This window comes from Puntigrus tetrazona, unplaced genomic scaffold (assembly GCF_018831695.1).
Source record: "Puntigrus tetrazona isolate hp1 unplaced genomic scaffold, ASM1883169v1 S000000397, whole genome shotgun sequence".
In the NCBI taxonomy this organism is placed as follows: domain Eukaryota; kingdom Metazoa; phylum Chordata; class Actinopteri; order Cypriniformes; family Cyprinidae; genus Puntigrus; species Puntigrus tetrazona.
This window is the reverse complement of record NW_025048050.1, coordinates 658095-685159: the sequence shown is the minus strand read 5'-3', so window position 1 is coordinate 685159 and position 27065 is coordinate 658095. Positions and strand designations below refer to the sequence as shown.

The 27065-nt window shown below is 37.7% G+C and overlaps 2 protein-coding genes across 2 annotated transcripts; one reads left to right on the top strand and one right to left on the bottom strand.

The window, feature by feature from the left end:
* The first annotated feature begins 798 nt into the window (after nt 1-798).
* zfyve16 (zinc finger, FYVE domain containing 16) lies at nt 799-24169 on the top strand. The gene is given in 18 exon segments (XM_043231632.1): nt 799-1044; nt 1883-1996; nt 2401-4355; nt 6411-6507; nt 12056-12232; nt 13337-13476; nt 13561-13774; nt 14751-14873; nt 14963-15118; nt 16232-16456; nt 16573-16655; nt 18135-18239; nt 18325-18475; nt 19543-19623; nt 19706-19868; nt 20770-20875; nt 20952-21128; nt 22026-24169. Coding segments are annotated over 17 exon segments (4182 nt in total). The 5' UTR covers nt 799-1044; nt 1883-1926; the 3' UTR covers nt 22185-24169.
* ankrd34ba (ankyrin repeat domain 34Ba) lies at nt 23680-26864 on the bottom strand. Its single transcript, XM_043231633.1, has one exon. It carries the CDS (start codon nt 26862-26864, stop codon nt 25236-25238), a length of 1629 nt encoding a protein of 542 aa, XP_043087568.1. The 3' UTR covers nt 23680-25235.
* Between the last annotated feature and the right edge of the window lie 201 nt (nt 26865-27065).

Below are 27065 nucleotides of genomic sequence, written 5' to 3'. Positions count from 1 at the left end.
GTTTTCTTTCAGTAAATTGAGGAACTAAAGCACAGAGAGGAAGAATGTGCGCTCAGTACCTGCTTTAAAACAATGTTGTAGTGTTGTTCAGGTGAAAACAAAACTGTTTTGCAACAAAATATTACTTCAGATAAAAATACAGATCAGTTTGAAAGGTATTAGTACACCTCAAATAAATATGATCAGTAATAAACATTTACAACACACTGGTATTGAGCTGCATAACTGATTTGCAAACTAGGTTTATGTCTTTATGAACTACGCCTGTCTTTTTATGGCCCACCTCACCTTCTCGTGGCAATAATTAATGAATAGAAACTCATCTATTTAATCCTAAATTTAATTTTATATTTTGTGTATTTATGTTGCTGTGGGACACACACACACAAACCGAATTAAATATTGAAATATTAACATCCCAGCTTACAGCGAGCGGACCTTTGCATCTAACAGACTGGTGATAACATCATAAACAGAAGTTCATATGCAGTTGTCTTGTTTTTGATCATCTCAAACATTTTTACATCGTTCGTGGAATATTCTTTACGCTTCGGTTGGACGTTTGTTGAGGGATATTGCAAAAAAAAAAAGTAACATTCTCATAATGTTTGCAAAACGATGCAATTAAACATTCCCCATTAAAGTGCAGTAACCAATATACAATAGTACACACGCACTGTATAAAGGCTCAAATAAGAGCTTAATTTTAGCTAAGTCGCAGCTTTCAAAACTTTTCTTCTTCCTCTCCGGAAAGACGAAGTTGTTACGCAACAGTACAGACCACTGAACACGCTGTAACGTTAACTGAGTGGTTTTCTGTTGTTATTCCTGTCGAAAATCAAACGTGTATAATTTAGTGGGGGGAAAAATAGTGCGCGTCCCCTTTAAACAGCGAGTCTCGCGCCGGGTGGAAATGGTCGCTCGCGCAGTCGACTGTGGAATTTACTGAGGAAAAGGAAAACATTAGCCTGCTGCTAACAGTGAAACACACTAACACTTCACCTGAATACAGACGAAGACGACTGAACAATGTCACATGTTAAGGTAGCTAACGAAGTGCAACGGTATCATAAAAAATAATATTCCGGCCACCTGGGTTGTATTTATGTTTGTGTGTGATCAGACGCTAACAGCTAGAAGCTAGTTAGCGGATTGCTAATGATAACTGAACAGCTAATATAACTTTATGAAAATAGTAAGCTAACGCACCGTTTACTTTTTATATTTCGGGGTCGACAGCACTAAAGCTTTATTGCTGTGTGTTGAAACGGTTTGAAAGGTGTGCTGTTTTATTTCCTGGCAGTGCAGTGAGCAGATAATTATATTCATATGGCTAATTAGAGGCTTTACCTCGTGTTATTATTAATGTAAATAGAAATAATAGGGCTAATAAGCAGAAAGTAAACGTTATACAGTTAACGTAGATGAATAACTGACAGCCCTTTAGAAAAAAAAGATTGATATCATAGCTCGTGACAGAGGAATCCTAGATGGTTATCATAGTCTTTAGTATATTGTTTTTGTATTTATAGTTTCTTGTTTATAATGTAATGTTATACACAATGCGTTCTTTGTCAAATCCTTGATTTGTACTGTAGACCTGGTGAAATCACACTTCCACTTTTCACTTCACAATAAATCACAGCAAAGTAGATGCCTAAAACATTACTGTGAATTCAGACATTCATAATATTGCGATTACATATTTGTCCCCTCTTTTTAATTAAGTGTTGAGAACAGCTTGTCTTTATTTGTTTCTTAAGATTATGTCTGTTACTGTCAGTAACTACCAAGTATTCATATTCGCTAGTTAGCTAAGATGGAGACATTTTATATTAGTAAATTATTTTTAACGTTTAACTTTCTGTCCCAACTGCCCCAGTTTCTCTGCAGGGGTAAGTGAGGTGTATCGTACCCCGTCCTAGGATGGACAGTTATTTTAAGGCTGCTGTTTGCGACCTGGACAAGCTTTTGGATGACTTTGAACTCAATGCAGGTTTGAGATGTTTGCTTTACCGTTATATGAATTTGGTTATTTGCTGTCATTCTTGGCCCTCAATTATTTATAATTGTTCTTAATTGTATTTATTGTTGAAAAGCATTTTGCTGCTTCATATTGTCATGGATACAATGTTAATCTTTTTCAGGATTATTTAAATGGAAAGTTAGAAAGAGCAGCGTTTATTTGAAATAATCATTAGTAAATTATTATTACGCTACTGTGTCATGGTTTTCACAAAAATATGAAGCATCAAAATATTTTTGAGCAACAAATAAGCATATTAGAATGATCTTAACATTTATTGAGGTTGTTTTATTGTGATTGTTTTAGGTTTTTTTTAATGATGTTTTTGTGTCAGCTTTGTTATAAATTAATATGATGCTTCGCTTTATTTTCAGAGGAGCTTGAGAACAAGCCCGCCACTTTTCCAGGTCCTCCTTGTCCGGACTCCATGATTGGGCACCATTTGGACCTTCAGAGCTTCATACCAGAGCAACACACAGTCTCGCAAACACTCCCAGATGTCAATGCCCTGCATTATGGACTTACATCACAAAGTATTACTTCAAACCAAAAAGATTGTTATTCAAACGAACGACTGCTCACAGGTGTGGACCTCCTGTCCTCTGTCGATAGCAGAGGCATCAAAAGTTCCGCTCCTCCTTGTCCGGACCGGTCGCTGAAGCCTGTGTGTGACCTGGTGAACGATACGGGTTCTGCAAACCTCCAGCAAGCCGATAGTCAGGAGGACTTTAAAGAGCTGGACGTTCCTGAGAAACAAACGAACGAGGAGCTGCTAGTGGACTTTGAGAGTCATGTAGTAACTCCAGTAGATGCTTCTAATGCCAGTGAATTGCCAAAACGTGACTCTGAGATTAACTATAGCTCATTCAGCCTGCTGGACGTCATATTACCGGCCGTTGGTGACCCTCATGGTTTAAGTAGCGTCACACCTTTGGAGTGCAATCAGATCGAAAGTTCTCGTCCTGGAGACCCAAGCTCCAATGATCAGAACAGTTCTCCATGCGAAGTCTCGGTGAACGAGGAAGATGCTAGTAACTCAATTCCTTATGCTACAAATGAAGCTGTTTCAGCAGCCGGTGAAGAGCATGCCGTATCGCTGCAGCCGGACTCAACAGATAACCAACTGTCTGAAGATCTCGGTGTCAAAAATCCAGAGGATTTAGCTGGAAGTCCCTCCCTGGAGAAGGAACCTTCTCTATCATGCTTGCCGATGGCCGTTTCCATGTGTGGATCCCTCGTGGCGTCTTTAGACCCGCAGGCAGCAGTGATTGAAACCAAAGATGAGGCTGAACTAGACAAAAATTCAGCAATTCAGGAGGCTGAAGAGTTAATTCTTCCGTTAGAAGAACCCACAGCTCCGTTCTCCTCCAACAGGCACGATTCCTCACCCGAAGATGAACCTGAGCTTGTCCAAATCATGTCGAACACAGAAAGGGCGACCGCTGTCTCGGGCCATTACCCTGAAAGAAACTTTAAGCGCAACTTGTCGCCGACAGAGAAAGCGCGGTGCTAAAGCAACCCATCTCCACCCTATTCAGAAAGCCCGAATTATTCCTACGAGTTCGGCATCGCCAACGATTACCTTCCTGAAAGCGACCAGACCGTGATGATGGTTACGGACGAGGAGCTGGATGCCTTTCTGATGGGTCAGGGCGTGCCGAGCAGCTCCGACGCAGGCGCAGAAAAATTCGTGGACGACGGCTTTTCAGAGTTTAACGGAAACGCGGAAGGCTTTTTAGATGAGGAACTGCAGAGCTGCAAAGTCCAGACGTTCGCTTCTCCTGAGAGCGACGGTTCTCTTCAATATCTGGAGGAGAGCGAGGGTTCCAACGTTTCTTCTTCATCTCAGGACAGCAGCCCGCTGAGGACAGACGCCACACAAACAATTAGCCATGAAAATGCAACCAGCCCCGTTGCGATTCAGTCAGTTTGCGCCCCTAATGAAGAGTCAAATTACGGAGGGGCGAGGCCAAAGCAGCTGTCCAACCAAAACATACGGCCTCCATCTGAAAGACACCGAGCCGGCTATGCCGAACCCGATGTGCCAGGCCTTTCTGCAGAGAATGGCTCGCAAGCGTCTCCCAACAGAGATGAAAATAACTGTGAACCCCCTTCTTATCAGCAATATGATGCCAGTTATGGCCACGATGAGCTTTCAGAGCCTCCACCATACCCAGGAGAGAGTCCTGATCCACCAGGACATGAGGGTGAGGGTCTGGGGTCAAAGCAGCCCCCTTGGGTCCCGGACTCCGAGGCTCCTAACTGCATGAATTGTGAGCAAAAGTTTACCTTTACCAAGAGAAGACACCATTGCAGAGCATGCGGGAAGGTGAGCTTGTTGTCTGTGCCCACGATTATTTGATGATGATATGAAATATTTTGGGGTTTTTTACGATTATTTTTTTAAATAAGAGGATGCTTTAGCTCAGAAGTGACCATAAATCTATAAAAGATTCGTTTCAAACGAATGCTGTTCTTTTATGTTCATGAAAAATAAAATGTATAATGGTTTCCCCTAAAATATGATGCACCTCTTTTCAGCAAATAAACGTTTACTTAGCAGCAAATCAAAATATTAGAAACATTTCTGAAGGTTCTTGTAACACTGAAGACAGGACTAATGATGCCGACGATTCAGTTTTGATCACAAGAATAAATGATGTATTAAAATATATTAAAATTTCTTCTCAGAGAAATGGATATTTAGACTGTAGTAATATTTCGCAGTATAACTGTTTTTACTGTATTTTGATAAAATAAATGCAGGCTTGTTGAGCAAAATAGTGCTTTTTTAAAATATTGACTTAACATTACAAAATTTCAGTAGTTATACATTTAATATTTTGATATAATGCATAATAATTAGCTGCAGTAGTATTGGGATGTATTTTTACTGCACTACATGGCTGAATGTATATAAACATGGATGTATGTAAATGTCTGGTAAAACGGCATCTTTAAAAAGAAAACCAAAAACAAAACCAGTGCTTCCCACAGGATTTTGTGAGACTTCTGTCGGTAGATGACATCACACATTAATTTGCATATTTATGACATTGCATCACTTTCCGGTTGATATTTGGCACTTCTCTTCTGCTCTATGAACGGTCAACTACTGTAAAACAGCTGAATGCCTAATAAAGTTTCTGTTGTCATACATAAAACATAAAAATATAAATAGTAAACACAACCCATTAATGCTACGTTAACCAGGACTCGCTCTCACTATACTCCTTAAACCCTGACATAGTCTAATAAAATCAATATATCTAATTTGCCCTAAACAGCAACTATACGCGGTGGTTTCGGCTATATTACTGTTTTGTCTCATTTAGCGCACCGAGTAACAAACTATGAGCATATTAACAGATGGATTATGTTCATATTTAAAAGTTCAGCAATGAAACAATGGAGATCGTCTGTGGGGGTGATAACAGGTCTTGAGCACACAGAATGAGCGGTACGCGGATGCTTTCATTATCTCGGGTGGATAATAAAAAAAAAAGTGTAAGATGATGGCAATAAAAACAAAAATGGGTCACCAGATATACTTGGGCGGCCCTCCCAGGTAAAGTCTAATGTGTGGGAAGCACTGAAAACAGAATTGTTACAGTATTTTTTTTAATTTATATCGGTTTCAATTCTGTCCAGTTAGTGCACGCATTTTTATCAAATAACTAAAACAAAAATTGTGTATTATTTTTAAATAAAGTCCTACAAAAGTTTTATTTTATGTTTGTTTACATTTTTATTCAAATGAATTTTTTGTATATTTTTTTTTACTTATTTAAAGGGAGGTTTTTTATTTGCTGTATTACTCTTCTCGCATAACAAAATAGATTAAACCCTTTTGCATAAATAAATTTAATCAGAGCCGCTTAATGTGTTCGCTTCAAGTTCTGAAAGTGACTTTGTAAGTTTGTGTAGTAGTCGAGCGTGCCCTGACTTTTAGAGGTGAAAGGCAAATAACCGCAGTGTGAATCAATGAATTAACATGCAGTCAGCTGCGTTGATTTCGAGCAAAGGTCCGTGCCATTGTGTTCTAGTTTATTTATAACCACAGGAAAGCCTTAAACCTGTAGTCCACTGCCTTAGACAGCAAAAGTAGTCTTTTTGTGTCTTTTGTTTTCATTACGTCAGTGTGTGGTTCATCCTGCTCTGGAGGTGCTAAATTTAGAGATGGATTTGCTGGGTCAGCGGGATGTATTTTTAGCGCTGATATAGTTTCCCGCTTGAATTGCTGCACCGAGTTGCTGTTTTCGAGACATACTGGGCCAATAAATTAAATGGGCTAAAGGACGCCGGAGAGTTTTCTCCAGGTTTATGTCTGATAAAGTACTGCGTTTATCCAGTGTTCGAGTGAATAATGTTGTCTGCTTTGCAGGTGTACTGTGCAAACTGCTGCAACCGCAAATGCAGACTGAAATATCTGGATAAAGAGGCCAGGGTTTGTGTCATCTGCCATGTTACCATACAGAGAGGTGAGTGCCAAACCACTTTGATATACTCCCCAGCTGGCTTAATTAAAAAAAAAAAATCTATATGTTCAAGTGGATGCAATGCACTGTACCTTTAAAACATCTTTTGCAACGACCAAACATTCAAGGGATCGTTCCCAAACATGAAATTTTGCCGCAAATGTCTTTTCCCTCAGGCCATCCAAGATTAGTTTGTGTCTTTATTGGAACAGATTTGTAGAAATGTAGCATTACATCTCTTGCTTGCCAACGGATGCCTTGCAGTGAATGGGTGCCGTCAGTATGAGAGCCCAAACAGCTGATTAAAAACGTCACAGTAATCCACAGCGCTCCAGTCCATCGATTGCTGTCTTGAGAATCAAAAGCTGTATGTTTGTGAGAAACAAAGCCACTATTAAGATTTTATCAGCTTCAGACCATTGCTTCCTTCTAAAATCCGGTAGTTTTGTATTTTGGCCAAAAAGCTTCAAGTTGAAATGCCTTCATTGAACGATTGCATAAATACTTGTGGATTATTGTTGATTAGATTAGTTGTTTGGACTCTAATTCCGACGGCACCCATTCACTGCAGAGTATCCATTAGTCAGCAAGTAATGCTACATTTCTCTAAATCTGATGCAGAAGCGAACTCATCTACATCTAGAAGACCCAAGAAGTAGCACATTTTCTGCAATTTATAATTTTTGGGTGAGCTATTTCTTAAAAGGCCGACAGTCTGTGGCAGTGGTTCATGTTGGTGTAGAAACGGGTATGACCCAATTTTCTACACTTACATGAACTACTGCCACAGATTGAACCATAGTGTATTTTTAGCTGGTGTAATGTGGCAAACACAAATTGGGTTGATTAAAAATGAATGTTCTTGAGGAAGAATAGGCTGCTTAAAAGCACCGGTTGTATTGTTGTTGTGATATTGGCAGTAAATCTTTGATAAATCTTTGTTTGATCCACTTGGTATGTGGCGTGGTTGTGTCTGTGAACAAATCAGCTCTAAAGGCCCGTTTGCACGTAAAATAATCAAAAATAATAATAACAACATTATCATTCACAGCTGGGAAAAATAGTTCTGAAAGCGATTCCAGAGGTATCACTCCTCAGAGCCATTATCCTTATAGTTGTGATATGAAAAATATTACAATTTAAAAGATTTGAAAACAATTTGTCTTTATTTTGTTCTGGCAGATAGTAACTCTGACACATTTTTGGACAACAAAAATGATAACTATAACCATATAGTAAAAAAAAAAAAACTTTCTAACTCTAAGAAAATTGTGGCATTCACTCAAAAAATAAAACAATAATAACATAGAGAAACAATATCATTGGAATCACTTCTTTGTTTTTTCCTTTTCAATTGAATGATAAAAACATTGAAGGTGAACCTTTCTATAATGAATAAAGTCTACAATTGTAATAAATATAATGTTATGGTTGATAAGTGTGGACGCTGATATTTTAAGCATGTTTCAAGACACTATTAGACTATGTTTGGGGTTTTTTTGTTAGCGGCGTATTTCAGATGAACCTATTTTTTTATAGGCGCCAAGTAAAACAAACTGTAGTTGTTGATGAGATGTTTTGAACGGTTTAAAGGTTATTCTGATCATTGAAAGGCAGACAGTGTGTTTTATGGAGTAAAATACTTTAATATTGTCGGTCCGCTGGATAACACAAAGTGATTTTGTTAGTGCTACAGATCAAACTTTAAAATGTTTTATTCCTGCCCATGGATCAACGGAGGGTATTGCCAAAATCAAAAAGAGCATTATGATTGAAGTTTTTGAGAAAAACAATCGCCGGATCACTTTTATTTCTGCTTTCTCCAGTCGTGTAGCACAGAAGTCTTTGAGTTTCTACTGCATAGACAATAAACTTTAAACACACGTCTTGCCTGCAATAAATTCCCAATTTAATTATTACTATACTTTTTTAACTATACGTTTTTAATGGCTTTTCTATACAGTTGTTTAACAATGTAACTTGTTTTTAAAACGGCATTGATGTCCTTAGTATTATCTATTATTTAGTCTTAATAAATATTTTGGTTTAGTGTTTATTTTTGTATCTTCAGATTTATTTTTCAAATTAGTTTTAGGTTCTTTTTATTGTAGTATTGTTTATTTACTCTACCTTGATTTTATTCACATTTCTCTTTGTTTTAGTCGCTTTTTTATGTATTTTTTAATTTAAAGCAAGTACTTATTTATTTCACTTCGTTACAAAGGCAGCATGTTTTAAGTTCTTAATCCTCCAAGTGTGTTTAATTGAATTCAAGCTTTATTATTTTGGTTTCGGTTAGCAATAATAACACTGGCTCACTTGAGTCCCTTTTGAAAGAGGCACGCCGCCTGTCCTTTTAATTTGTGCCCAACTTTTTTGTGGACCGAACATCTGAAGCTCTTTTATTTTTCAAGGGCTGATTTAATGGAGAAGATCAAGGCTTTATTTATTTATTTATTTATTTTCGCGTCCTGGCCGGTCTATAAAAAGAGTCTGGCGTGCAGTGTGTGTGGCCGAGCGTGCGGTCCATTTGCACATTAAAAAGGACATTCATCACAGAACGTCAGTGCTGCGAGTCGCCAGCCAGCTCTCGCAGGGTTTGGTGCAGGGCTGGGTGGAGCCAGGGCACTGGTGCATGTCCTTGAGTGTGTGTGTGTGTGTGTGTGTGTGTGTGTGGTATAGGACCCACCTGGTGCAGTATTCGTGACACTCTCTCTGATTCACTCTCCGGGTTGAGGAATCGAGTTAGACACACATAAACACACACACACACATCTCATCTCATCTTCAGACGAGGAGCGTTTGTCACCAGTCTCAGCCCAGGGCAGCCATTTAATACGACCTCTGCGTGCGTGCGTGCGTGCGTGTGCGTGTGTGACGGACGGACTGAGCTTGCACTCGCAGCCAGAGACGTTCGCCTGGTCCAGGACAGACGAGAACTCGGTGTGAGCTTGCGGAAGTGAGCTGCGCCCCGTCCGGGATGAGAGAAGCTCAAGGATGCTCTCACTCGCGGACTCTCTCTCGCTTAACGGCAAGGAGGACACTTCCTCCTTCGCTCGGCGCACACTAACGCCGTCCTGGGAGACTAAAATGCAACCCGTGATTAACCTGGAAGAGAGTTAATTTAGGATGAGGTAAGCTCGCTGAACTGAATCGGAACCCGAGCCCTCTTGAGGCTCGAAGTGTAATTGATCGTTTTATTTGGTTGACTCTGTAAGTTTGTAACTTTTTTCTGTGCACCGTCTTTAGTGAATTTCCACACGCTGAAGGACGTTCCGTCCTGCCGGTTCTTGGCTTCACAGTTCCCATCTGTCTTGTTGTAGCCGGTTTCACAGTGAGCCAGCATATTTCGGCTTTCATGCTTCTAGCTGACATGTTTGCGGGTGTCACAGGCAGTGCCAGCGTAATCAGGTCGATGAGCATCTATGAGCCTTAATCAACATAATGCACAGCGCGGCTGACTCACGGCTGGAGGAGGTGTGGGCTGTGGCTGAACTGGACGTCCTGTTTCTCCAGTTGGGTTTGGTGGCTCGTTGCCCATCACTTTAATAACAACAGTGTTATGACTGACGTTCGGTGATCTTGCCTGTAAATGTTTGATTTATGACTCGGCTGAATGCGGTTTGCACTTTGGACTTCCAGAGGTCAACAACTTGACAATAGATATTTATGACAAAATATTCGAGTGCACGTTATATACACTACCATTCTAAAGCTTGGAGCCTGTAAGATGTTTGTCACCAGTGCTGCTTTTATTTGATCAAACAGCATTAAAAACTGTACAATGGCAATTTTGATGTAATTTATTCCTGTGAATTTCGAGTGTCACGCGATCCTTCGGAGATCATGCTGATTTGCTGCTCGGGAGACATTTCTGATTGTCAGTGTTGAAAACGGCTGCTGCTTCATATTGTTACGTACACAGCGATGCGTTTTATTTTTACCGTTTTTTGATGAATAGAATGTTCAAAAGAACAGCATTTATTTGAAATGGAATCTTTTGTGACGTTCTAAATGTGAACGGCTATTTAACGCTCAGTCGAAGTGTTCATATATTTAAAAACAAAGTCTTGCTCACCCTAAACCTTTGAATGGTAGTGTATAATAAATACATTTGACATTTAAACTGCTCTTTCGCTGCACTTAAAATGGCCCGAAACGAAAATCGTCATCATTAACTCATGTTGTTTATAAAGCCCTATGAATTCGTCTTTTGTTTAATACAAAAAGCAGAACATTGTCGCTTTCCTTTGAGTAAAATTAAAGGGTTTGTTAAGGGGTTGTCAGTCTCTGAAAAGCACCATGAAAGTAGTTTGTACTCGCCAGTGTGCTATTGAAAGTCACCCAAAAGCTAGATGTGTGAGGAACAGATGGAAAGAGTTTACTCCGCTGCAGAGCTTTCAGTAAATATTTACAGAGTTATGGACAATAGCACACACGTGTATTTATTACTTTTTGTGCTAAATCCTCTTAAAACTTGTGGATGAGTAAATAATGGCTTTTTTTTTGTCTGAGTAAAACATTTAGTAAGTAATTTAGGGTGAGACTTTAATTGGATAGTTTAAATATATTTTACAGAAGAATTGAATTAAATTAAATAAGTTTAAAAAAAAAAAAAAAAAAAAAAAAAAAGTTTTTGGGGTCCTGTAAACTAAAGTTGCACATACACTTATGATGAGAAACCTCATACTTTTTTCTTAATTTCATTAATTTCAAACTCATTTCTTAATCAAATGTATCAGCATGGGCCATCATATCAACGGATAACAACACCGATTTAATTATATCATTCTACACTATTATACCCCAGTAAAAACCTCCCTCGGACAATTCACTTTTAACCCATGATAAAAAAGAAACCACTACCTGAGAATTTGAACAAACAGAGGACTTTACAAGAAAGAAAAAGGGCGGGTGGGTTCAGCTTAAGTGTCTAAAGGGCTAGCCAGCAAATAATATATATATATAAAACCACACCTTGTCAAAAGTCCTTGAAGAACCGGTGAGTGACAATCTAACTTTTCCAATATAGTCTTTCAGTGTATTAAAAAGACATGGGAGAAACATGTCTCCACTAGTTAAGTGGTAATGCTGGTAAAGTAGTAATGGCTAAAGCTTTTTGGACTGTTACTCAAAGGTTAGCAGCAACTGCCATCCCAAAAATGGATTTGTATAAAGATCTATGCCAAAATCATCTTTCAAACATCCAACAATCAAGTAGTTTAGAGCATTCCCAAAACATATAAATGAGATTAGCTGGTGATTGCTTGCGCCTATTACATGCATCGCTGACAGACGGGTACAGTTTAGCAAGTTTAGAATTAGTCTAGTTAATATACCTTAAACTGTATCGATGTATTCAGGGGGCAGCATGGGAAAAGAGTAGTTCTTGCTTGAATGAAACCCTAATTAGGTTAAAGGATGAACTCATGCATTTCTACAACATTTGCTGTTCCTTTCTCTCTCTCATTCTCTCTCCCAGCATGACCTTTCATTCACCACACTGAAAAGACTGATTTAGGAATGGCTGATTTTGTGTGTTTGTGTACAGCTCAAGCTCATGAGAGAATGATGAGCCCTACTGGGCCCAGTCCCAATCCCAACATCCCATCAGAGTACTGCTCCACCATACCGCCCATGCAGCAGGCCCGCGCCGCCGGCACCCTCAACTCTCCCCCACCCACCGTCATGGTCCCCGTGTCTGTCCTCAAACACCCCGGTAATGACGGTACGCACTGCACTCTGAGCCGGAGTTATAGCTCTTACGGCTGTAAAACACAGTGACTTCCAGTTTATACGAGTAGTTCGTGAATGAAAGAGTGACTGCGTCCCGAATTTGCATGCACTACACCATCATATAGTGTGCTAGACTAGGTATATTAACTGCACACTACTATGTAAAAGTTTTGGATCAGTGCGATTTTGTATTTTGAATATTTTTATTTAACAAGTATGCATTATATTTTTTAAAAAAATGGCAATTCTAGACATTTCCAATGTTACAAAAACCTTCTGTTTCAAAACTAATTCTGCTCTTTAGAACTTTCTGTTCGTCAAAGCATCCTAATATAAAATGTATCGTGGTTGCCACGAAAAATATAGGAAGCAGCACAACTGTTTTCAACATTGATGATAATAAGGAATGTGTCTTCAGCAGCAATTCGGCATAGATCAGAGATGGACCATGTGACACTGAAGACTGGAGTAATGATGCTGAAAATTCAGCTTTGATCACAGGAATAAATTGTGTTTCACAACATATTCAAAAAGAAAAGCTATTTTAATTTGTAACGATATTTCCACAACCTCTAGTGTATTTTTCATCAAACATTTGACCCGAACTTTTCACAATTGTGTTATAGTAAGTGTAGAAAAAATAGAAAACAGAAAATACATCTATTTCAAGCAGTTGTATTATAGTTTTATTAATATTTTCAATTAGATTTTGTTTTTATTTGAACAAATTCTTTTAAAAAATTGTTTTTTTGTATATTATGTCAGTAGTTATTAATTTGTATTTTAATTCAAGTTAAACTGAAATCAAATGATGCAATGGCAATTAATTGAAATGTTAGATTTTTAGATAAATGTAATTTTAGTTTAACCTTTTATTTCAAGTAACAAATATTTTTTAATATTTTATATATATATATATATATATATATATATATATATATATATATATATATATATATATATATTTATTTATTTATTTTTTTTTTTTTTAAGTATGTCTAATTTCATTTTATTATTGGTTTTAGCTAAAAGTAACCTTGTTTCAGACTTTATCCTAACAAGTTGCTGTTTGTGTTTCTCCATTTGTTCTCTCCAGGTTTTCCACGTGAGCAGAAGCATGTGTGGTTTGCTGATGGTATCCTGCCGAACGGCGAAGTCGCAGACACCACCAAACTGTCCGTTCAGACCCGGAGATCCTCTCAGGAGTCGAGCCCAGTAACGCCAGACCCGCCAGGGGTGAGCGGCTAAATCCTCTTAACTGATGCTGGAGAGAACCGATAATGACATCCGAGGGCTTTAACTGATTTGCTGCCCTTTCAGCCTGATGGTAAATTGCCTGGCGAGTGTGACGAGAGCGCCGGAGGAAGTTCTGACAGCGCTGTGGAGGTGAGCCGGCCGCCCCTCAGAGGCCCTTGGGACTACGGCCTGCTCTGTGCGGCGGGCAGCTGTGTGCAGAGAGCGGTCAGTCTGGTGCCGGAGGATGATGAAGGTCTGCCTCCACTGCTCATTACAACAGGGGAGGAGGAAGAAGGGGGTGAGCGCTTTTAAAGGCTTGACCTAGAGGGTAGTTGTCATTTTGATGGCCCCCAGGGCTGGGCTGTGAATCAACATCAGTATACAAAACTAAATAATATCTAAAAAAAAAAATTAACTTGAACATGAACTGACGTTATTCAACTTGAAATGACACACACAAAATCAAAAGTCTTTGCAATGACCTACCAGAATAAAAGTATGATTTAATTTGAAGAAATTATTACAAATTGCTATTATATAGTAAAATGTACCGCTCCTATCAAAGTAAAAATAATAATACAGCAATAAAACAATATTATTATTATTATTTATTTCCTTTTTTTTAAGCAATATCATATGAGTAAGTTTTTTTTATATCCATGTTTTAATTAAAGCAGCACTTCATACATTTTTTTTTTAAATAAATAATGAATTGTTATATTTTTGTATTATTGCATTTTAGATTTAGATGTTTTTAAGAATTAATTTCTTCTTCTAAACGTAAAAGGTAGCTTCTTCTGTACTGTAATTCTAAACAAATAAATTAGGTTTAGGAAATATGTTAAATTTATTTTCTTCTCCTTTAATGGTATGAAATCAATCAGTATCAAATGATTGATTAATATTTTTTAGCAATATTGTGATATTAATATTTTTGTAATTTTTTTGCAATATTAAGTGATTTTTACTTTATATTTTCATATTCATATTTACTTCATATTTTTACATAATCATTATTTAATAATACATTGAATGTACTGTTACTATTATGTTTGCCCCAGGCTCAGAAATATGTTTCTATTGGCTTTTTGGATGGCAGAAAAATACTATTTACGTATAGAAGTTATTATTCTGATGGAGTGTAAAATGTCATATAATACCTTAATGCTTTTAACTAAAGCTGCTGTCATTTTGCTTGTAATTTAGCTGAGTCTGATTCTAGGATGTGCTGCTGTTTTTCTGTAATGCATAATTTTCCTTTCATTGCATCGCAGACTTATTAGTTGAGGAACGTCCTGCTGCTTGCCAAATATTGCTGCTGTTAGAAGAAGGAGGCCCACAGCCTTTGACCTTTGTCCTCAACGCCAATTTACTGGTGAACGTCAAGATCGTCACGTGTATGTATCTCAATCTGTTTAAAATATTGAATCATGTCCTGCTTGTTGATTTGCTAAGCACCGTTGCACTCTCTTTGTTTGTGTTGAAGATGGTGGGAAGAAGTGCTGGTGTCTGAGCTCTAATGGTCTTCAGGGAGTGGGCCAGAAGGAGCTGGTGTTTATAATTGAGTGTCTCCCAGAAGAGAACAGCCTGCCTAGAGACGTATTCAACCTGTATGTTAGTTTATACCAGGATGCACAGAAAGGTACATCGCACAAAACACTTCACGGTACAGGCAAAAACATGCTTTTTTTTCATGCTCTTGGGCTTTTTATGAAGTTATGTTACGTCCAAAATAACTTTTGCGATTTTATTTTATTACACTTTGTCTATTTGTGTCTGTTACAATCCATATCTATAAAGGCTGTTTTCTCTAAATGACTTCAGCCGCACTGAAATACATCAAACATTACAGTTTTTGTACATTTTATTGATAAAACCAATTTAAAAAACATTTTTTTTCTGGTTGTTGACAGTATTTTTTTATAGAATAATGTACAAAGTAATATTTTACTTTAAATTAATAATAACAATAATACAACTTTTTATAATATTACTTTGAATGTTTATTATTATTATTATTATTGGTAGTAATATAATTTTATTTTTATGGAATATCTTACAAATAGTAAATATGCTATTAATAATAGCAATAATACAACTTATAATATTGCTTTCAATTTTTATTATTATTGGAAATAATATAATTATTATTCAGGAATATTATTATTATTATTATTATTATGGACAAATATGAATGCATATTAATAATGAATCATTTTTATCCCTGTTTTAATTAATACAGTTACATTTTTATACTGCATCATATTATATTTTTTCCACAAAAATAAATAAAAATGCATTTTGGTTGGAAAATATATTGTCATAATTATATTGTGTATATTTATATTGTGTGTATTGTGTATATACACGCACACGTATATTTATGTATTGACTAAATTGTTAACATTGTATAATTTGGCCTAAACAACATTTTTGATCATGCAAATTTGAAACAAAATGTTCTGGAATATCTCTTAGAAATGTATTCAATGCATGTATTTCATTAGTTAATGCATTAGTTAGTCATTTGTTTCCCTAATCTTCTGTGGAGTCTTATCTAATTGAATTCATGTTCATATTCCATCCTCTTTCTACTCTTAAAGATATTTTTTTAACTACTGTATTGATAAATTTGTAGCAAAATGGATAAATGCTAGCACAAATTTAGTTTTGAGGTTTATTTTGTCGCATGATCCGTTTCCCGAAAACACTAAATCCGATATTTGTTGTGTTTTTCTTCTATTCCCCACCGAAGGGAAGTTCATCGAGCACCTTGGAAACGTAACGTTCACTGACAGTTTCCTGGGCAGCAAAGACCACGGGGGCGTCCTGTTCTTCACTCCAACTTTTCAGCCGCTGGATGGTCTTGCTCTGCCGCAGGTCTCCTTCCTCTGTGGTGTTTTGATTCAGAAACTAGAAGTTCCCTGGGCTAAAGTGTTTCCCCTCCGACTGCTGCTCGCTCTGGGAGCGCAATACAACGGTGAGCCCTCATTAAAGCATCCTTTAGTACACTAGAGAAAATTAGTAATAAATATTGTTTTTAAGAGACGTAGTATTAGCTCGTAGCGGTCATGTGATGTGTTGTTTTTTTGACAGTGTATCCCTGTCCTTTGGTGAGCGTGCGCTTCCGTGAATCAGTTTTTAAAGAGACGGGACACACCATCATGAATCTGCTCACAGTACGTGTTCACATTTACGTGTTGAACTTATTCATATAATTTTGCAATGCATTATTTAGAAATGCAGACACCGGTGTTCAAAAGTTTGTTGTCGGTAAGATTTATTTAATGCAAAGCAATCCTTCCGGTCTTCAGTATCAGAAACCATTCTAATATGTTCATTTGACGCTCAAGAAATATTTCTGATTATTATCAGTGTTAAAGTCTGTTGTGCTGCTTTATATTTTTGTGCAGTTAAGGACAGGATCATAATCAAGCCTAACCGCATCTCACTACTATTACTGTTACTAACCTTATAGACGATATCTAAAGTTTAGGTTTAATGTGGTTTCAATTTAAAAATGTTGCAGTATTTGAGACGTTTGCCCCTAAATGTTTTTAAATCAGAGATGGTTTGGTTAAGCTGTTTTTCCACCTTTCTCGTCAGAATTTGGGGTTAAGCTCAGGACAGATAACGAGGGAGATTAGAGAGCATTCTAGTCTCAAACCTGAGACCCCTCGGTGTGCACTTCAGCTCTGAGCCACTCTTGATTTCTGAGAATTAAAGAGCTTCTTTGGTCCCCATTCTGACTGTAGTGCTTTCAAGTACACTTACGGGTTTTCTGAATCCAGGGATGGAAAAATGTGGCCCATCTCTGCGAATTAAGTTCATTTTGCATCTAAATTGGCTTATTACTGGTTATTCTACTATGCAGGTCCATTTTAGTATGAATGTAAACGTTTCATCAAGCTTTTGGCCTTGTGACCACAATTCAGTTTATGACTTAAAAATATTATTATAATTTTTTTTTTCTAAGCAGTGAACCAGCATGCTCAATACATAAGTACATTCAAAATAATCAAGTTGCACAATAATGTTTAAGTCTTTATTTATATGCACAAAAATAACTTTACATAATACGCAACATGTATTATTATAGGGATAGTTCGCCCACAAATTACATTTTGCTGAATATGTGCTCGCCCATCCAAGTCTGAATCTTCATTAGAACAGAGAGGTTTAGCATTACATCGCTTGCTCAGCAATGGACCCTCTGCAGTGAATGGGTGCCGTCAGAATGAGAGTCCAAACAGCTGATGAAAATACGACAATAATCCACATCACTTCATCAGTTTTCACCATACGAAGCAAAAAGCTTCATCTTTGTAAGAAACGGAAACCAATTTCAGTGGAGGAATGGTTAGCGTGGTTTATGGACTACAAAAAAAAAAACTACAAAGGATTTGTTTCTTCCAAACATGCGGTTTTTACCTTCTCAAGATGTTAATTAATGGACCGGAGTGCTGTGGATTATTGCGATGTTTTTATCAGCTGTTTGGACTTTCGTTCTGACGGCACCCATTCACCGCAGAGCATATCTATGCCTTTGGAAGGCCCGAGGATGTATACAATTTTAACTGTTCCTTCAACTTCAGTCCTTGTAATGCTAAATCCTTGGCATCCACCTTCATTCTTGTGATTTGCTGATTCTAACGCAGGATCTGAGGAACTATCAGTACAGTTTGCCGGTGGTAGAAAATCTGCGAGTGCACATGGAGATGGGCAACAGCTACATCAACATTCCCAAGTCCAGGTTTAATGAGGTCAGAGTCCCGTTTGAATCGTGTAGCGGTCGGGCTTCAGTGTTGCTGTGTTGTTGAATGGGTTGTTTTGTCCGGGCTGTTGTAGATGCTGAAGGTGGTGAACTCCTCTAATGAGCACGTGATCAGTTTCGGCGCCTGTTTCAGCACTGAGGCCGATTCTCACTTGGTTTGCCTCCAGAACGAGGACGGAAGCTACCAGACACAAGCCAACAGTATTCCAGGAAAAACCAGGACAGGTTAGTTAGCCACTGCTCTAGATAAACATCTTCAAAAACTTGGTGTTTCCTCTTAAATTTTTCAGTCAGAGAGACCAACGTTTAAATAATTTAAAAGCCTTTGCAGTCGAGTGCTGTGGATATTTAATGCAAAATCTAAAAATCAAGTGAAAAGCAATCAAGGCTTGTTACTTACATTGATTTTGACTGAACACAATTTATTACATTTTTTTTTTTAACTTGGATTAACATATTCAAAGCATTTTTCACAGTGTTTTTCACAGAATAAATGCAAAGACAAATATGTATTAATTTTATTTATATGCACAAAAATATTACATTATACTTGGGCTGCCAAATCAATTAATTGCATCCAATATCAAAGTTTATCTACATTTCATTTTTGTGTGTATTGTATATAATTTATATGTGTGTGTGTGTGTGTGTGTGTGTGTGTGTGTGCATTTTATATATATATATATATATATATATATATATATATATATATATATATATATACACTCATGACTTTATAATATTTTTCTTGTGTGTATATATATATACACACACACATATATATATATATATATATATATATATATATATATATATATATATATATATATATATATATATATATATATATATATATATATATATATATATATATATATATATATATATATATATATACATATATATATAATATTTATTTTGTATGTGATAAATCAATTTGTCACTACTATATACTATACTATATATTATTTTACCTACATGTATTTGTAAAAAATAATTAAGGCATGTTTTTTTTAAGTAAAATGGCTTTGACCTGTATGCACAAATATATTCAGATACTTATTTAAACTTACTAGCAATAACATTTTAAATGTCAAATTATATCCAAATATCTTTGTTGTGATACCTGCGTGTTGCAAGGCAAGGAATGGTGGCAAGAATAGTCTCAAAATCTTTAGAAAAAGCAAGCTTTCAAATGTATTTTGGTCAGCACCAAAGGTTTTTAATATATACTATGCTGTTATATAATATAATAAGTGGATGTCTCACCGGACCCCGTCTTTTATTTGCAGTGACTGGAGCTAGTTTTGTGGTTTTTAACGGTGCCCTGAAAGCCTCATCAGGATTCATTGCCAAATCCAGCATTGTGGAGGGTAATGCTGTCACACAAATCACCTTCAAACACTTCCTCAGGTCGAAACGTTTAATAATCAGGCTGTCCCTCTTTGTCTTTAGATGGGTTAATGGTTCAGATCCCTCCAGAGACCATGGAGGGTTTGCGACAGGCCCTCAGGGACCAGACCGACTTTCAGATCCCCTGTGGAAAGGCAGATTCGGAAGAGACACGGGAAAACGTGAATGTACGCTGGGTCGACTGGATCGCACCTGTCAACACTGGGTACCAACAATTTATCATACACACTTACACCATCACAAGAGCAGTTAGGATTTATGGCTTTCAAAAGAAGAGGCTTATTCTCACCAAGCATGCATTTACTTGGTCAAAAATATTGTCAAAACGGCAAGCTTTTTCCAGTTCAAAATAACTTTTCTATTTCAGTATTTTTTTTAAATGTAATTTATTCCTGTGATGCAAAGCTGAATTTTCAGCATCACTAGCCTTCAGTGTCACGTGACCCTTCAGAGGTCGTTCGGATGTGCTGATTTGCTGCTTAACATGTTGAAAACATCACATGAATAAATACAGTTTTAAAGTATTCACGAATACTATACTATTTATAAAAAAAAAAATTGACTCTTTTTTTCCGTTTTTATTAAATAAATGCAGCTTTGCTGAGTCAAAGAGACTTGTTTTTGATCTCTCCAGTACGTAAGACTGAATAATTTCTGCCTGCTGCTATCAGGCTTTTTAGTGTGTAATAATTGTAATTTATTTTTCATATTTTTTTAGCTAGATATGTCTGTGTGCATGGATTGTTCTTCACTTGAATTGTGGTTGCTGCTGTAACAGTATAATTTCCTGTGAGGGATTAATAAATTATTTAATAATAGTAATAATAAAAATAATAATAGAAAATGTGATTATTCCAGTCTTTTTAACAGTAGTGCATGTTGTCACCAGATGCTTTTTTACGGAGGTTCAGTATGCCAATACTCTACTGGATAGCCACTTTACTGAATGATAAATCACTATTGATCAGTTCGGCTGCGTATGCAAGTGACCTTGAATGTTTTCTGCATTAATTAGCCACTATTTAATATTCATTCCTTTAGCTTTGACTGTTAAGATGCTGTGTCAGGTCAATTTGAATTCCCCAGACAGTGTAACGTGTTTGCAGAGTCACGAGTCCGGTGGACGGCAGGTCTCTAGAGGGAGTGTCCAGCGTCAAGATCCAGCAGGACTCAGAGTTTGAGATGGACGGCCGGACCATCAGGTGCACTGAGGTGAGTACGGCATGATGCCCGTTAAAGGAGGGATTTCATTGGCGTCTCCTCTGCTTCACGTCCCGTCTATCATCAGGTCTTCTATCTGCTGAAGTCTTCAGACGTCTCTCTGTCTGCCGTCCTCACGTCATCGGCTCAGTTTCAGAGAGAGATCGCCACGGCCAGCTGCGCCGCCCTCTGCCCGCACCTCTCCGTGCTGATGGCCAATGGGTTCAACTCTCTCGCGATCCGGGTCTCCACCGACTCAGACATGGTAAATTATTTTGGTGTGCTGCTCTGTGACAGCATCTTCTCATGCTAAAACCTGCTCATACGATCAAAATTGTTGTCAACAAAAGAGCAGCTTTAAGGGCTTTACTGTTGCAATTTTACAATACCTTTATTTATAGAAATAGAGGTAGTGTAAAATTGCAATAGTGATTTTTATGGCTAGTTCTAATTTGTCAATCTTTAAATGTTGTGTAAATTAATATATATGTATATAAAATGCTAAAATTCATATTACATTTACTATAATTATTACTTTAAATGTATATATTGCTATATATTTATATATGCATGTATATGTGTGTGTGTGTGTGTGTGTGTGTGTGTGTGTGTGTGTGTGTATATATATATATATATATATATGTATGTATATGTATATATACATATATATATATATATATATATATATATATATATATATATATATATATATATATATATATATATATATATATATATATGTAGTTGTGTATATATATGTAGTATGTAGTTGCAAAAGTTTGAATTAATATTGCTAATGTTGCATTTGTAAATACAAATGTATAATTGGTAATATTAGTATTGCCACAATAAAATATTTCAATAATATTTCCAATTTGTTTAATATTTTATGCAATAAACTTAATGTAATATTAATACAAAAAATCCTATTAATCATGTTTATGTTCACACGTAACCTCCACGTTTATATGCAGTAGCAAACATTTGAGGTGGATTAAAACCTTGCATCAAAAACACATTCTTGGCTTAAAACTATTTTTCCATCCACTTCAAATGTTCACAACTGCTTCGATGTTTTATGCGGCCCTTTAAACAAGCACAGCAAACCTGGAGCCTTTTTTAATCGCCATATTTAGCAGAACCGCTCGTTGTGTTTTTGTAGGTTGAGTATCAGGCTGGCTCTGGCGGCCGCCTCCTGCCTCAGAAGTACATGAACGATCTGGACGGGGCTCTGATTCCCGTCATCCACGGAGGAAGCTCCTGCGTCCCTCATCAGGCCATGGACATGGAGTTTTTCTTCTACATCTCGCTGAGCATTTGAACACTGGCGACTTACGAACTTTCCATCCACAGGCAGCCTGTCAGACCTTCACGATCCGTACCCAATGAATCACAGATGCAGAGAAACAGACTCCGTATCTGATCTCTGACAAGGTATGGAGAGCTCGATGCATTTTAGAGGAAAAGCACTTCACTGAAGTGGCACTATATTAGCGATCCTTTAGAATAAAGCTGAGGTCTTGGATCAGCCGCAAAAATAAAAACGTGCAAGCTTTTCTGAACTTTGCTTCTTCAGTCGTGTTTCCAGGGTCTAAAGGTCGGATGCTGATCGATGAATGTTAGTTTGAGCGCGAACAGAACTGTTTATGTATGACCACGATGTCAGATATACCGGTAATTATAATCGTTACTTGATTGCACACGGCAGACGAGCATATGAAGTGCTGTTCCTTGGTGTTTTTTTTCTGAGCTGGAATCTGCGACGTTTTTTTTCCCCCATCTATCATAATTTCCCGTTTCCATATGAAGTAGCTTCACGTGGACTTAAGAATCCATATGAACGTCTTGCGTACTGATTATTGTACTTTTTTTTTAAGTACGGCATCTTATGATTAGTCGTTTTTCTCAATCTGTAAAATACACAGAGGGTAAAATATGCCTTTTAAAACGTATAGATGAAATCATCTGCGAATTCGATTAAGCTTTTATTAAGCTTAAATACTATTTTTGGAACAGACAGTTCATGTGTTGAATAAAGGTGATATTTTTGATAGGCCATTGGAATTACAAATTATAACATTATGCAGTTATGACCCCTCAGAAAAAGCTAGTGAAGACATTGTTTCAAACCGCGTATTATATTTGCCAGAAACTTTCAGATTAAAGGAAGATGGGATGATTTGCTTTAACGTTTATAATTATTTTCACACTGCGTTAATTAAACTAAAGGTCGTTTGTTGAGATGTTTAAATGGCTGTGTTTTACTATCGGTTCATTTTACTGGACAAACTGAAAAACAGCCCCATCTGTTAACACTACAAATGTGTCACTGGTCTAACCAGCCAGGAATCAAAGAGTCCTTAGAGCTTCGAATGTTGGACCGAAAAACAATATCAACACATCTGAAACCTTTCCATTTTTCAAAATTGGTCAACCCGCCATGATGCGAAATAACAACAAGGCTGCCAAATGTCTTCGATGTACTCCAGGCATTAAAATATCTGTAACTGTTTGACAGATTGAAGAATTATGAAAACCCTTTCTTTACGAAATATGCTGGATGGCGTTTCTGAATTAAGTAGCTGTTTTCTAAATGCAATAACCTTGAGTTCTTTCACTAAACTGTGATCCTACAATTTTACATTCGAGTTTAAAATGTACCTGCAAAACAAACTTTTTTTTTTTTTCATTCAAATGAATTCTGATTATACCGATGCCAAATTACTTTTTAAATGCTGCAGCTTAAACCTATATTCATTCATTCATTTGCAAAATGCACTTTTACTGTCGTCGGTGAAAAGGAAATACAGAACGAGTGATTGTTTCTTTATTTTTTATTCAGTTTTTCTTTATGGCGATAAAACACAACATAAACAGTGATGAATCGGTTTATTTGATATATTGACTAGTATATTAAATAACCTGAAGGCTTCTGTAATTCTGTCACAAACCAAATACAAATGTTAAGATACACATGAGTTTTGTGGAAGGAGCGAGATTAAATGTCTGAAATGAGTTGAGCATTTTATAGACATCTCAGATCCTTATTTGGGCTTTGTGGAATATTTTGGGAGTTAAATTATTTTCTCACTGTTACTGATTAATTAAATCATCACAATTAAAGTATTTTTATGCTTTACAAAAAGCTGTTAAAATGTACCAGTTTGCATAATGTATATCTATTTATTCATGAAAACCAGATTTATTTGATGAATTATCTGGTATGGGACCTAAGGATGTTCTTCAAAACGACATTCATTTCTAATATGTATCTCATGTAGAATAAAATTTTGATAAATATACAAATTTACTGTCTCATGCTTGTTTATGATATGCTTGTTAACAGCCTTTTTGTTTTGCCATTTAGATGAAGTCAGATTTTCTAAATGGGTGAGGGATCTGCTGCTCACGTTATAGTTCTGTTGTAATTGTTTTATTTTTTAAAAGGCATTGTGAACATCAAACACAGCACACAAGCAAAGGTATGTTCCATACACAACGACTCAAATGTTTCATGAATGAATTCGTATTTTGGCAAGCTTAATTTCTATGCCAGTAGAAGCTGAATGGTGTTTTGAACCTACAGGTCGTTTTAATGTTTTTGTATCCCGTATTCTTAGCTATTGTACTTCTAGCCACATTTATGACCAATTGTTACTTTTAAGTCATCTTTGACTGTAAAGCTACAGTCGCATTTGTCAAATTTCACAAGCAAATGAAATGTAAATAGCATAGAGAGATGCATGAAGCACTGTTTAACACAAAAATCACTTTCAACCCAAGCAGATTTACTCTATGTAATCAACTTGAATGTGCAAAATCTACACAGGGGAGTCTTCCGACCTCACCTAAAGCTCACAGGATGATTCCTATTGGAATTGACTGGATTTCGTCCATGAAACTTCACAGAGCGGTATTAAATGTGACCTCACCTTAAAGCAATAGTTGACCCAAAAATGAAAATTCTGTCATCGTTTACTAACCCTTAAGTTCCAAACCTGTTTGAATTTTTGTTTTGCCGAACACAAAGGAAGATATTTTGAAGAAAGTTTGTAACCAGGCTGTTTTGATCCACAATGTCATGCCATTTTTTTCCTAATGTGAAAGTCAGTGGTGACCCAAAATAGTTTGGTAACAAACTTTCTTCAAAATATCTTCCTTTGTGTTCGGCAAAACAAAAATTCAAACAGGTTTGGAACTTAAGGGTTAGTAAATGATGACAGAATTTTCATTTGGGTGAATTATTCTTTTAAGAATGCATGGGGAAAGGGTTTTTGTTTTCGATTAGACTGAAGAGTATAGCTGCTATTGCAGTTTCAAAGACCAGTAGTCATTTGGTGTCAGTGCAAATCGATGCCTTTGTTATGGTCAATCAGTGTCCAAAGATTTCTGTGAAGTCACCATGTCGCTTGAGCTGCTCTGTTTGCATGGAGTGTCTTCTCATCAGCATCCTCCTGGTCTTGAGATCCTTTGGAAAACCCGCTGGAGCCGAGGGAATGCAGGGCTTTGTCCCTGCTGCTACACCACAAACTGTTTTGATGCTGCCTGGGTTGCCAGTTCCGGTGATGTTCGGGATCGGTGTGTGCTGGTTCAGCGGAGGCAGGAAACCAGCTCGAGGATGAGAGATGGGATCCAGAAGTGCCCCAGAGCCTCTGCGCTCGTAGCTGATGGGATTCCTCCTGTGCAAGTGCGTCATCGAAGCGTTCTCAAGAGACTCCCTGGAGCCCATCAAAGTAGGAGAACGCGAGTTGGCGAGTTTTCTCTTCTCTAACTGTCCTTTACGGTCTTCTGGAGAGTTGCCGAGGCTCACCGATAGCTGGGAGTCGGAGCTGTAGTGGTCCATTCCTAGTTTCCTTCTCTGGATGATGTTACGGAGACTGGACACGGCCAAATTCGGAAGAGTCTTGTCTGGATCCTTCTCAGCCGGAAAAGCTTCTGCACTGCTTTTGCTGTGAAGATTGGGATGGGATAAAGAGTGCAAGGATGATAAGCTATCAAAGGACATGTTTCGGCATAGTGCTCCTTCTGGTCTTAAACCTTCAACGTTGCTTCCTTGCCTCAGAGTTTGACTCAGAGACCTGGCTTCTTTCAAATCGACGCTGCAGTGCCGTGATAGCGGCGTGTTATCAAAAGCCAATCTGTTCATTCTGAAAGTCATTTCTTCTTCGGGTGTGATGTCCGGGAGCTCCTCCGTAGCTGAGGTGCTTTTGACATGCTGTTGGGCCAAGAAAGACTGTGGGATCTTCAGCCAAGGCTCGGAGTGTAATCTTTGGAGATTGTGGATTTTGCTCAACCTGCTGTTTACCAGGGAAACCTGGTGGGATGGAGAAGTTGGTTGGGAGTTGGTCATACTTTGGAGGTCCTGGAAGGAAAACATGTGCTCTGTGGGACTAGTAGAAAGAGTCCCCTGTGGAGATGTGCTGAGAAGAATATCAGATGGAGAAGCACAGGGAACGATTGTGGAGCTCCATTGCTCTACCATTGCAAGCGGGGGAATAGGTAGGTACTGCTTTGCCATTTGCCTTCCGCATGCAAGTTTGTCAGGAGTGATGATGATGACTTCTTTTCCTCTGGCTTTGCAGGCATCCATCAAGATTTTAAGAGCTTCTTCATCGCTGGCGTTGATGGCGTATATCAGAGCTGAAGAACCGGCGTGGTCCTCGAGGCACGGATCCGCTCCGCTACCCAAGAGCAGCGCCACCACCTCAGAGCCGGCTTGCTCCAAACAGGCGTGCATCAGAGCCGTCTTACCACTCTTGTCCTGGATGTTCGGATCAGCGCCGCTTTCAAGCAGGTATCCAACCATCTTAGCCTTCGAGACGCTTTGGGGGTCCATATGTCTGCTTCTGCAGGCCACCATCAAGGGTGTTTCACCGCACTCATTGCTCTCATTAATATAAGCGCCTCCTTCCAGGAGTAGCCGTGTGAGACGGAGACGACTTAGGTAGACGGCCTTAAGCAAGGAGTTGCCATCAGTGTTGACAACTTGTGGACCTTCCATCTTCACCTCTTTCAATGAGACTCGCACCTGAAGGGGATCACGTATCCTGCCATGACAAAGCCTGTGAAGAGGGGAATAAGGTTAGGTATTTGTCACAAGAGATGAATGGAAGACAGTCCAGCTCTTCTTGTGGCAAATTACACGCATTATATCTACACAATGAAAGCCTCGAGTAGCTTTGAATGATTCTGTTGTGTTTGG

Bases quoted from the DNA above. Each gene is read 5' to 3' on its own strand.
- ankrd34ba (XM_043231633.1), bottom strand. From the start codon at position 26,864: ATGGAAGGTCCACAAGTTGTCAACACTGATGGCAACTCCTTGCTTAAG.